This window comes from Siniperca chuatsi, linkage group LG22 (assembly GCF_020085105.1).
Source record: "Siniperca chuatsi isolate FFG_IHB_CAS linkage group LG22, ASM2008510v1, whole genome shotgun sequence".
In the NCBI taxonomy this organism is placed as follows: Eukaryota; Metazoa; Chordata; class Actinopteri; order Centrarchiformes; family Sinipercidae; genus Siniperca; species Siniperca chuatsi.
The window spans coordinates 21,081,486-21,093,495 of record NC_058063.1 but is presented as its reverse complement, the minus strand read 5'-3'; the positions used below and the strand labels follow the sequence as shown (position 1 = coordinate 21,093,495).

Sequence of the window (12,010 nt, the reverse complement as noted above, 5' to 3'; positions counted from 1 at the left end):
TACAAATGAAGAGCAAACTATAATAGACAAACACGAAGAAGTTAAACACACAATCCAGGCTGAAAGCAAAGTTGCAGCTGCCAAATGCAGGAAGGACAGCTGGCAAAACAAATCGCGACTGTGTGAAAGCGTAAATTAATTAATAGGCTTATTATATCACTGCCCCATCATTAGGGCACGAGTAGATCTGACTATAATTACATTTGTGTATCCCATTAAATTAATGTGTTGCTTAGATGTATTCTTATGGCGTGTATGACAATTTTAGCCTTATTCTTTCAGCTGCAACCCCCACGGGATCTTGTACGAATCGCGATGCCATTTTCCAAGAGAACTGATTGGCCATTGGCCTATACAGGCGGCGCTTTTATAGCGTTGATCTCTTATCTCGAACAAAACCTGGTTAGGTGTGCAGCATAAGTTATCATGGCGATCTACCCCGGTAAGAAGTGAACTACTGTCGTAACGTTGAAAACCGTAAAGGGTTAGTCCAGAACTTACATCGCTAAACCCAAATCCTGCTTCTTAGTAAAGGCCTCACTAATGGTGCTTAATAAAAGTGAAGCTGGTGAGTTTGCAACAGTGAGTCCAGCAGGAGATTCTTGCAGATTGTTTTCCTGACAGCAGAGGGAGCTGTAGCACTCAGCGCTTGTTTTTAAAACACTCAGAGCATAGAGGGAGAGGAGTTTACACTGTAATTTACCAGTTCAATAGTGGTGGAAAACCCAGAGGAGCCTGCTGAACACACTGTCACATGATCACAACAGATCTGCAGTTCTGATTACGAAAGTTAGAATTATTGGTATAATTTGAATTAAATAAATAAATAAAGTTGTTGTTCTGGAGTCAGTTCTCTACTCACTCAGGGCAGTAGTGTTGGAATGCGGCCCTATCTCAACAACAGACTAGACTGTAGGAGAGGAGAAGAGGTGAAAAGGTTAGTGTTGGAATGGAGCCCGCTATAACCAAGAAGAAGAAGGGAGTTTATGGTCAGTGTTGGGAGTCTTATCCTACTTGAACCACAACAGCAACGTGTAATGTGTGTGTGTGAACTAATGTGTGTGTGTGTGTGTGTGTGTGTGTGGGTGTGTATACCTTCTGGCGGCTGGTCATCCAGCTGCGGATGGTCGGTACGAGGACGGAGCCGAGCAGAATCTGAGCCGGATGGTAGATCAAGAGAGGGACTGAGATCAGAGAGAGATGCTCGTAGCCCTCAAACACTATCTTTAGCATGGGGATACCTGGAAGGAGGGAGGGGGGAAGAGAGAGAGAGAGAGTGATTCTATGACCCTGTTTACACCTGATATTAAAAGAGTACTCCGCTGATTCAGCATTGCAGGATGGACAGTTAAAAAAAGATTTAAAAAAAAAAATCGATGCAGCAGAACTAAAGATATCGTCTTTTTTATTCCACGCATTCTTCTTCCTTGTCAAAACCTGGCGTCTACGTTACCCACAATGCAGTTCAGTCGCAGATTGGGGTGTGTTTTTATTTTATTTCATTTTATATTTATACCCACCTGGTACTTAATTTATTTATTTATTTTCTGACCTGTTTTTATAGTGTATTATATTATATTTTTTTGCTAGAACTTTCTCCTGTGTGCTCTGACGTAAAAGCGAGCTGCTGTAACAAAGAGTTTCCCTTCGTGGATCAATAAAGTATTTCTGATTCTGATGGGTTATGCTAGTAGCGGCTAATGTAGCCTCGAGCTTCTAGCCTGCAGCAGAGATGAGCAGCGGGCTACAGATGTCTGGTAAACTCACGTCTTTCTAGCTCCACCCCCCCAGATTTGTTTCCCAACAGACGCCGACTCAAGTGACATACAGCGCCCTCTGGAGACACTAAAGGCTTAATGCAACTATTTTCACATATCAATACTAAAGTCTCTTTACAGGCTTTGGCATGCAGTCTGTTTCTGAATATCTAAGACCTGGATCAGGAAAACACATATCAATCAGAAGGCTATTGGATCAAAATTTTACTTATCAGCTACATAAAAATCCAATGTGTGTGTGTGTGTGTGTGTGTGTGTGTGTGTGTGTGTGTGTGTGTGCGCCTACCCAGAGTGAGAGACTTGTGTGTGGAGCAGAACACGATGGCGACCGTGTCTGCAGGGCTGAATCCTGAGCCTGATCTGCAGAGACAAACAGGAAGTAAAAACTCTCATCTGTCACTCTCTGGATCATTTTCACTGTGAGGTGCTGTGACCTCTGACCTTTGACTAATTACTGTGCTTGTGTACAAACTATCTGCATACATGCAGCCATCGTCACCCTTGTTAATCTGAATATGAGACACTTTTGCAGGTTGACAGCTGTAACCTCCCACACGTTCTCCCCTCGGTTCTCTCTTATTGTTACTGCACATATACTTTTGTTTTTAGAATCTATTTTTTTTACTATTGTTTACCGTCTTCTTCATCAAAGTATTTGTATTCAGAGTACGTCCATTAGAAAAAGCTGGATGATGCTAAAGTATTCCTGCTCACTTGCTCATTTGTTGGATAAATAAGGTCAAATAACAGTCTGACAGCAGGAAATATGTTGTAGCTGTAGCAGCACTTTACTGCAACATGTATGTACATTTTGTGAGACATTACATTTGCTCCAAACTAATTAGTATTAAGTCAGAAAATGAGCTTAATACTCGCTGGACATCTGAAGGGAAACTAGGCAACTGAGATTGGTGAATAAAATGTGAAATGGATGAAATGAAGTAGAATAAAAGAGGAGAGGAGGAGGAGGAGGAGGAGGAGGAGGAGCCTCACCTGGTGGAAAAGGCAAAGGTGAGCAGCATGAAGCTGAGCTGGATGGAGAAAACTGCGAGAGAGACAAACATCGCTTTAATGTTCAACTCTAATGCACTCTGTTAGCAATGTAATGGTGGTATTTTGTTTATTTTTACCTACATGGCATCGTGGACGGACACTAGACCTAAAACTTTCTGTTTCTTTGTTCATTTTCTAATTGTGTCTGAATACCAGCACACCAGAAGAGTCCTGGAGTTTCAGAAGAGTAATAATAATATTTTTTATTTAGTTTTTGTGCAGATTAAACAAACGAGATATAACGTGTTAATTATTGGGCTTTAGAGGTGCTGGTAGGCGGAGTTTTGTTACCTTCAGACAAAGCCAGGCTAGCTGTTTCCCCTTGTTTCCAGTCTTTGTGCTAAGCTAAGCTAACCAGCTGCTGGCCTTAGCCTCGTACCTACTGTACAGACACGAGACTGGTATTGATCTTCTCATCTAACTCTCGGAAAGAAAGAAAGAAAGTGAATAAGCGTAATTCCTAAAGTGCCTTCCTAAAACTTTTCTTTTAATAACACAAAGTGGAGTTCACCTGGGGAACCAGAAAGCGCCAAAAACATGTTCCTCCTGCAGCTATGTCTGGCAACCGCCAGGAAAAAATAAATTCAGTACTATAAACTGGAAAACAACACTTTGAATGGACCCAATGTAAAGGATGGTTTGAAACTGTTTATAACAAATTAAATGTTAAAATTTGGATATTTTCCCCCACTGGTTTATTTCAGCTTTTTCTGTATTTTTTTCCGTTTGAAATGTTGTATTTCTTTGCCCTTATGTATTCCTCCAGAGGAAGTTGGCAGGATTAAAAAGATTATTAACTTTCTACACACACACACACACACACACAGTACTGACTGATGAGGACGACCAGCAGCAGGCTGGTGGGGTCCAGCTCAATGTTGGGGTTACTGAAGGTGTCACAGAAGGTGGTGTAGATGATCATGAGGAGGACGGCGCTGCTGATGGCGCCGAATGGAGGCTTTCGCCGCTCCAGATACTCCCTGAGGAAACCACGACACACCTGCACACACACACACACACACAGCGAAGAGAGATTTCCAACTCTGCAAACCAACACAACATTCAGACATATTTAACCATTTCTGTACCACACACACCTGACCCAGGATCAGAGGAACCACCACAGTCATGAAGAGCTGAGAGAAGATGGAGGAGAAGGGGACGGAGGATGAAGAGCCGAGCTGGAGGAGGAGAACCAGGAGAAGTTAAAATGAGGCCAACAAACACCGTATGTGCACAGTTATGTCACATTATTTACATTTATTTATTTATTTATCTGAAGTTACAAACAACCACAGAACTTTCAGGAGATAATGTAGCGGACTAACGCTTTAATTTGTTGTTACAATGAGTGTTAAACCTGCAACAACTGATTTTTTTGTTCACCTGGGGGCAGCGGAAACAAGTAGTGCACTCAACATATCACATCTGGTGGATGTAAGTCCAATATTCTCGCTCTTTTAGCTCTGTTTTTGGTCCCTGCAAACTCCTGAGGGAAATATCTGGCTCTTTAGCTGCTAAACGCTCCGCTATGTTCACCAAGGCAAGTTTATGTGTATAGCACATTTCAACAACAAGGCAATTCAAAGTGCTTTTCATAAAACATAAAAGCAACATTGGGCAATATAAAAAGACATTTAAAAACATGGAGTTCAATAGAAAATAAAAACAAGATAAAACAGGAGCGTAAAGGTTACAGTGCAGTGTAAGAAAGTATTCACTATTTGATTTAATGAAAGGGAGTTTGCACCAGCCAGTTTCTAACTGTGTCTGTCTGCTGTTTGCTGTTTTAGTGTGTGTAAAGCAAGCGATTTGTGCTATATAAATCAAAAAATCTACTAAATATTTTTTTATAAACAATGGAAAAAAATGACTATGTGTACTCGTAGTGATGAACCTACAGAGATTTATCACTTGACTCGGCGGTTCCCCTCGACTCTATGGAGTGTTTTAGGGTTTTTCAGCTGTTCCGGTTCACTCTCACCGCTCTCACAGCGGCGTTTTCGGCGGCACGAGCTGCTCAGCAGCAAACAGCAGCAGACACAGTCAGAGAGCGGCTGGTGAACATAGTGGAGCGTTTAACAGATAAAGAGCCAGATGTTTCCCTCAGGAGCTGCTGGAGACCGAACACAGAGCTTGTTGCGTTGCCCCCAAAATGGCCAACAAGTCAATTAACGCAGGTTTAAAGCAAAAGTTCAGCATTTTGGGAAATATGCTTATTCGCTTTCTGGCAGAGAGTTAGATGAGGAGATTGATGCCACACTCACATCTGAATGATCAATACAGCTCTAAAGCCAGCTTACAAAAACCAAAGTGTAAACAAACGACAATTCACCGTTTTACGAGGAGTTATGTGCCGGACTATTTCTCGGCCAGGTGTGGGGATTTACTCGAGTCTCCGCTGGTTGCCTGGCAGCTGCTCCCAGCCGAGAAATAGTCCGGCACATAACTCCTCATAAAACGGTGAATTGTCGTTTGTTTACACTTTGGTTTTTGTGCAAATTAAACAAAAGAGATATTCAATTTTATTTAGTGATCTTTAGAAGTGTTGGAAGGCCGATTTTTTTTACTTTTAGACAGTTTACCCCTCTTTTTCCAGTGTTTGTGCTAAGCTAAGCTACGCTAAGCTAACTGCCTCCTGGCTGCAGCTTCATATTTATTGTACACACACGAGAGTGGAATCGATCTTCTCATCTAACTCTCAGCTAGAAAGTGAATAAGTGTATTTCTCAAAATGCCAAACTATTCCTCCTTTAAGGGGAGACAATTTATAGATATCACCAAGAAACTTCCCCAGTTGATTACTTAAGATCGATTAAGACAATTATTTTTAGTTTTAAATATGTAAATGAGGCATTTTCTAATGCTAACTTTTAGTGAAATTAGGAGAAATCTACAGACGCAAATAGATGTGTAGTAAAATAAACACCTAAATGTGTATTTGGGGAGTTTCCACTAGTCTGAAAGAAAACAAGTTACGGAAGCAAATTAGCCCAAAATCTCAAAATTGACCAGCGGATGAAAAAACGACGTTTCCTCCCGGGATTAATCTTTAAGGTAAAGAATAATGATGTGTATGGTGTCACAGTTTATGTGTGTATTCAGTATATATATATAAAAGTGCATTAAAACTCAGCAGGTCTGACTTACAAACAGCAGCAGCAGCACTGGAGTCACTACGATTCCCTGCAGGACAGAAAGACACGATTACAGCTTCGACTCCCCACAGAGCTCGCGCCGATGATTCATTACTGCTGGACTCGTTTAAAGGAAAACTACAGTTTCATGATATCTTACCAGGAAGCTTCCAAACGCTGAGTTGAAGATGGCAGCAGCCTAGAAGCACACACACACACACACACACACACACACACAACATGCCAACACACTGCTTATTGCTTTCCAATATTACACCATTTGTCAAACACTGGAGGATAACGACCTGCTAAAGTGTGTGTGTGTGTGTGTGTTACCTCGTTGCCTCCGACAGCCTTGGTGAGAATAACAGCAGAGGACACCGGAGGGGGCATGCAGCTCACCGTCTGTAACCTAGGCAACCACAGCAACAGGATGAAGAGGAGGATGAGGAAGACAAATGACAAAGAAGGCGAAGAATCGTCGTCATCGGTTTCTACGAGTGAGAACGTTTCCTTTCCTCTGCCGCCTTCCTTCAAAAAGGTCAGAGGTCAGGGTCTGGAGCTCACACACATGCTTTCTATTTGGCTAATGTAATAATAATAATAATAATAATAATAATAATAATAATAATAAACTGTATTTACAGACAACATTTCATACAAAAAGATGCAACACAATGTGCTTCACAAGACATGAAAAAAAACAACATAAAAAGACAGCATAGATCATTAAAATTAGTTTATTACGGAAACAACAGGACGTGAGGGAGCAATAAAAACAGCTAGAAATGCTCTAAATACAATCTGCAATTAATTAATGAAAGACCACAGGTGCACTAAGGCTGATACTTGTCAGGCTGATATTATACAATTAATAATAACTGCGACTGTGCCGCTGTATAGGACAAACATTTGGATGGCTAGTTTTTAGCCACGCTAGCATGGATATATGGCTGAAACAGCTCAACAATAATCTGATGGATTGCCACGAAATGTTATACAGACATTCATGCTCTCCAGAGGATGATTTCTAGTGACTTTGGTGATCTCTTAACTTTTCCTCTAGCGCCACCATCTGGTCAAAATGTCATTTTATCCAATAATTTTGGTTTTTTGGCCAAGTATCTGCAAAGCGAATGACATTCCCATCAGCCTCAGCTGCACTTTGTGTTTAGTGCTAATTAGCTCATGCTAAAAAGCTAACACGCTAAACTAAGGTGAACATGGTAAACATTATACCTGCCTAACATCAGCATGTTAGCGTTATCATAGTGAGTATGTTAAAGATAAAACACAGAAGTATGAATCATGAATAATATTAGCCATTGTCCATGGGTAGTTTGTCAAATCTAAATATTGCAATCATGCAATAATAATATTAAAGCTGCAACAATTATTTTCATTATCAATAATTTTTTTGATTAACTGATTAGTTGTTAAGTCTATAAAATGTCAGAAAATTGTGAAAAAGGCCAATCACAATCCCTTAGAGCTCAACGTGAGTCTTCACATTACTTGTTTTGTCTGTCCAACAGTCATAAATCCAAAAACATTAATTAATCAGTGATGCGAAACAGAAAAACAGCAAAATCCTCATTTGAGAAGCTGGACTCATCAACTGTTTATTTTTCATTAATAAATTACTTTAAAAAGGTCCAGTGTGGAGGATTTAGTGGCATCTAGCGTTGAAATTGCAGTTCGCAACCATTTGAATACCGCTCGCCTCGCCCTCCCCTTCCAAGTGTGTAGGAGAAACTATGGTGGCCGCAAAAGGCCCTATCTAGAGCCAGTGTTTGGTTTGTCCGTTCTGGGCTACTGTAGAAACATGGCGGTGCAACATGGCGACCTCCGCGGAAGGGGACCCGCTCCCTCTGTAGATAAGTAGGTAACGAAAACACAAGAAATCTTACTTTCGGGTGATTATACGCTAATGAAAACATACTTGCAAAGACAGCCGCCTAAATCCTACACACTTCTCTTCAAATGATTATCAAAGTAGTAGCCGATTAATTTTCCGTCGATCGATCAATTGACTAATCGTTTCAGCTCTAAATAATATTATACCGCTACGACAGGATACAACTGCGGCTCTTCGCTCCAAGGCTTTGGAGATGCATTTAAGGGATTATTCATGATGATGGCAGACCTCGACCTAATTGGGCTGAAGGCCAGAGAAGTGAGGACGGCAGGAAGCATAATCAGCTGAATGGAACGCACCCCTGGCGGTTCCTCCTGTCTCATAGTTGATGTTTGATTTCATGGCGCCCCCGTGTGGCGTGGAGCGCCATTAGACTAAAAGACGTACGGCTGCAGCTGCTTTCAGCGACATCTGAGTTAGTCTCTTTTCCGTCAGTTCACAGGCAGTTTTGATTTTAACGGGGAGCCGATAGTCCTGCGTCACACAGGAAGTCTGTTCGAAACACACACACACACACACACACACACCGCCTGTAGCAGCAGTGAATGTGGGTCTTTGTGTCTGTACATAACTTGCCCTTCAGGTACAGTCGGTACAGTCAGGCAGGGACCTAAATAAAGGATGCCATTCACTCACACACACACACACACACACACACACCCTACCCTTTGAGCAGCCATTGGTCGATGGCGGTCAGTGCGAGCACTTTGAGCAGCAGCCACACGGCCAGCGGGAAGAAGATCAGCGTGAAGGACTGAACGAACAGGTGGAGCCGAACGTGAAGCAACGCACTGGTCAACTCCTGCAGAGAGACGGACAAACAAACTCCTACATCATACTTTTATTACTCACGTTAATCTTTTCCAAACAGCAGCTGCATCGATCATTGCTATATTTTAAGTTTGACACGGGAGAGGGGGTTTCAGTGTTTCTTACCTCTGTTTTCAGCGACAGGCCGCTGTTGAAGAAAATGAGCGAGACGGCAGCGTACGCTATGGTGATCTCTGGCTTCAATGGACCTGAGAGAGAGAGGAGAGTTGGACGAGAACGCATCTATTTACCGCCGTTACCACGGCAACAGTCCTGTCTTGCATTGTCCAACTCCAGCAACATGCTGAGCACACATGAATATCCTGCCAGAGAAAAACAATATATATATATATATATATATATATATATATATATATATTAAATGTCTAAAAAATGTTTTTCTTCATCTTTGTTGCAAAAAAAAAAAAAAGTTAGGTATGACTATGATGCATTCAAGAACTCACAATGCGTGGGATTTCTAAGTGCAACAGGCCGGCTTACAGATACAAAATAAGATGATACAGCAGCCAACAATCAAATAAGATGATATCTTCTCCATTTTTTTATATATCCCAGAGCCCATGATGGATGACTAAGTTTAATTTATATATAAATATATATATATATATATATATATATATTGATATAATTGGATATTATATATATATTTGGTGTGTGTTTTGCTGTGACTAAAAATGCATTTGATAAATTGGAATTAGAATCGATTGGCATTTTCAACATTAATATTCTGTCAACTGACTGACTGAGTGATCGTTTCAGCTCTACACATGTCTGACTACAGTAAAAGAAGATTTTTAAATCTTTAAAATGGTTCAACTTTGCTGACGGTGTTAAGTATTTAGCAGCAGAGGTAAAATACTAGTCAACATTTATATATATGGATCCTCTGGATCCTAATATATATATATATATAGTATAGATATTCAGAATCTATTCACAGTTTTTAGAATTTAAGTCTGTGATGATGCATGATACCTTTAGATAACTAAATTCACACGTCACAACTTCCATTCAAGTCTGTGATGTAGAATAGACACAGTTTTAGATGTTTCGTCATCATGATTTTGGGCTTACGTTTTATGCAAAACATCTTGTTTGTGTTACCTGCTTTTAAAGTTTGTTTAGTTTATTTATTTTTTCAGTTTTATTTGTTGAATTCAAGTGTGCTGGACTGGAACTTTTGCCAATCTGATTTGGACAGGTGTGTCGTGTGAAAGTTGTTCTTATGACAGAATCAGATCAAATGATTTGCTGTCTGTAACACCTGTGACACTTGAAGGAGTGGAGAGCATGCAGCCTTTCAATAATCATGTTTCTAAAGATGTTTAAAGTCACACGGCATCATTGTTTTTAATGATTACTTGATGCCACAATATATTATGATAACTAAGCAAACTCAATCCGCTGAAGAAGACCATGAGCTGCAGTTGAAACCTGCAAAAAAAAGCTATGTTTTTAATACTTTAGTTACTTTAGTTACTGTGGTTTTAGTGAAAATCTGACATACATTTATAAAAACATACAAATATAAAAGAAAATTCCGTAAAAAGGGAAAAGCTCCTCAAAACGAACTGCAACAACTTTCGTGTAAGAATAATCTTTTATATCTAAAATTGGTTTTTTTGCTATATTGCAACGAGCAGAGAGAGACATGAACCGTGAACGATTATAATGCCACATGAAGTTTGTCACAATGCGATTATACACAAGGCACAATGAAAATAACAGGTAAATACTGTTATTAATAACCAAAAATCAGACTTTCTGTCACTTCTGCACAGACTCTGTGCTGATTGATTTCTAATAAGAGACAGCAGCAACCGAGGAAATATTTTTGTTGCATGATCCATTCTGTTAATATTTCTGAACAAAAGCTTTCTTGGCTGTTTGCACCTGAAGGCAGCATCCTGACAGTAGCAGCACAGGAGTGTATCTAATCTACAAGATTAAATGTAAAAGGTGTGACTGAGCTGAACTCTCACCTATCAGTAAAAAGGTAATAACTAGTGAAATTACCACTGTGATAAAATCTATATCTAACTTCACTTTCTGCGCATGCCAGCTAAGGTCACAAATCAGGACTATTGGGGCCGTTTCAGGTGGGTCACACCTGACAAAACCCACTGCTAAGTTTAAACGTGAGTAAATAAAAAGATGGGATGTGAGCCAATAAGATAACGTTATCGTGCACGCGCGCACGGGAGCGCGGAGCGGCAACCAAGGTGTGTGCGCGTGAGTATGACATTATTGCTGGTAATGCAACGTGTCACTGCAGTGCCAGGTAAGGAGGAAACCCCACACACACGTGCACGCGCACGCACACACAGAGGAACCACTGTGAGGGAGCGCCTACCATCCCCAATACGCGTTATTCTATTTTGTATGTGAAAAACCAAACTCCATTTACAAATTGGCGAAATTTACAGTAACCTTCCTTTTTAACAAAGATGCCTGTTAATTATACCATCATTTTATAACTTACCATAATAAATAAGATTCAAACTTTATCTCGGCGTACGTCATGTACACGAGGTAATACGTATAACGTTAAATTCAACATTTTGGATCAATTTTCTTGTAATTCCTACAGTCCCCGTCCTGGCGCGATGGGCGGAACAGAGTTAACCAAAGTATAAAAGTTGGCAGTTTATTACAAGTAAAATTCTGGCTGGTGAAAAACTCCCATGCCGATTTTTTCAGTGACTCCAAACGGTTAATTAAAGGTCTCAAGTCTTTCTCTACGAGATCATGTGTGCCCATAAGTAAACAGTAAAAAATAAAGAGGGGAAAACTCTTTCCAAGCCTGGCACCAACATGCCAAAAGTAGCCACATCTATTAGAATCAGCTGTTATTGACCAGGTATGTGTACACATACAAGGAATCTGACTGCGATATTAGTTAATATAACACAGCATCTAGTGTTTGTTAGACAGTTAAGACCTGATGAAAAGTGACAGAGCGGTTCCCAAACTCCGACTCACTCACCTCCTCTGACACCGACGCTGGGCTGCAGTTTGGCCGATAAAATGACCAGCACTATCCCGATGATGAACCACTCCTTCCGTATCCTCGCCAGGAGGCCCATGTTTCAGCCCCGGGGTTCACCGGAATACCCCGCCGGCCCCTGTCGCAACAGCCGGACCGAAGTTTCGCAACTCCTCGGCTTCTTCTCTGGAGGTGTTTCTGTCAGAAAACAGGAGCAGAACAAGCGGAGCCACTTCCGGACACGTGGGACACAGCAAAACCGTAAAGACGGAAAGAGAGGCGCAGCGGTTTTTTTTTTTTTTTAAAT

General features: G+C 40.8%; 2 protein-coding genes across 7 annotated transcripts in view; both read right to left on the bottom strand.

Annotated features, from left to right (window-relative positions):
* The window catches only part of LOC122870258 (low affinity immunoglobulin gamma Fc region receptor III-like), a 1,099,642-nt gene that overhangs the window by 645,130 nt on the left and 442,502 nt on the right, over positions 1 to 12,010 (bottom strand). The gene's annotated exons all lie outside the window — the stretch shown is intronic.
* The window catches only part of slc10a7 (solute carrier family 10 member 7), a 19,136-nt gene extending 7,126 nt beyond the window's left edge, over positions 1 to 12,010 (bottom strand). Inside the window, exons 1-12 of one of the 6 annotated variants that reach the window (XR_006376509.1) lie at positions 11,704 to 12,004; positions 8,823 to 8,905; positions 8,552 to 8,688; positions 6,305 to 6,380; positions 6,129 to 6,167; positions 5,982 to 6,017; positions 3,929 to 4,012; positions 3,666 to 3,831; positions 2,772 to 2,823; positions 2,065 to 2,138; positions 1,096 to 1,241; positions 863 to 910 (exon numbers count right to left, since the gene is read on the bottom strand). Coding sequence is in view for 5 of the 6 variants with exons in the window: in XM_044184203.1 (XP_044040138.1) it covers positions 890 to 910; positions 1,096 to 1,241; positions 2,065 to 2,138; positions 2,772 to 2,823; positions 3,666 to 3,831; positions 3,929 to 4,012; positions 5,982 to 6,017; positions 6,129 to 6,167; positions 6,305 to 6,380; positions 8,552 to 8,688; positions 8,823 to 8,905; positions 11,704 to 11,803 (1,014 nt within the window). In the remaining variant the exon portion in view is untranslated. Of the gene's footprint in view, positions 1 to 862; positions 960 to 1,095; positions 1,242 to 2,064; positions 2,139 to 2,771; positions 2,824 to 3,665; positions 3,832 to 3,928; positions 4,013 to 5,981; positions 6,018 to 6,128; positions 6,168 to 6,304; positions 6,381 to 8,551; positions 8,689 to 8,822; positions 8,906 to 11,703 lie in introns of those variants that run through there. The other 5 variants (XM_044184203.1, XM_044184204.1, XM_044184205.1 and 2 more) reach the window with 5 other exon arrangements.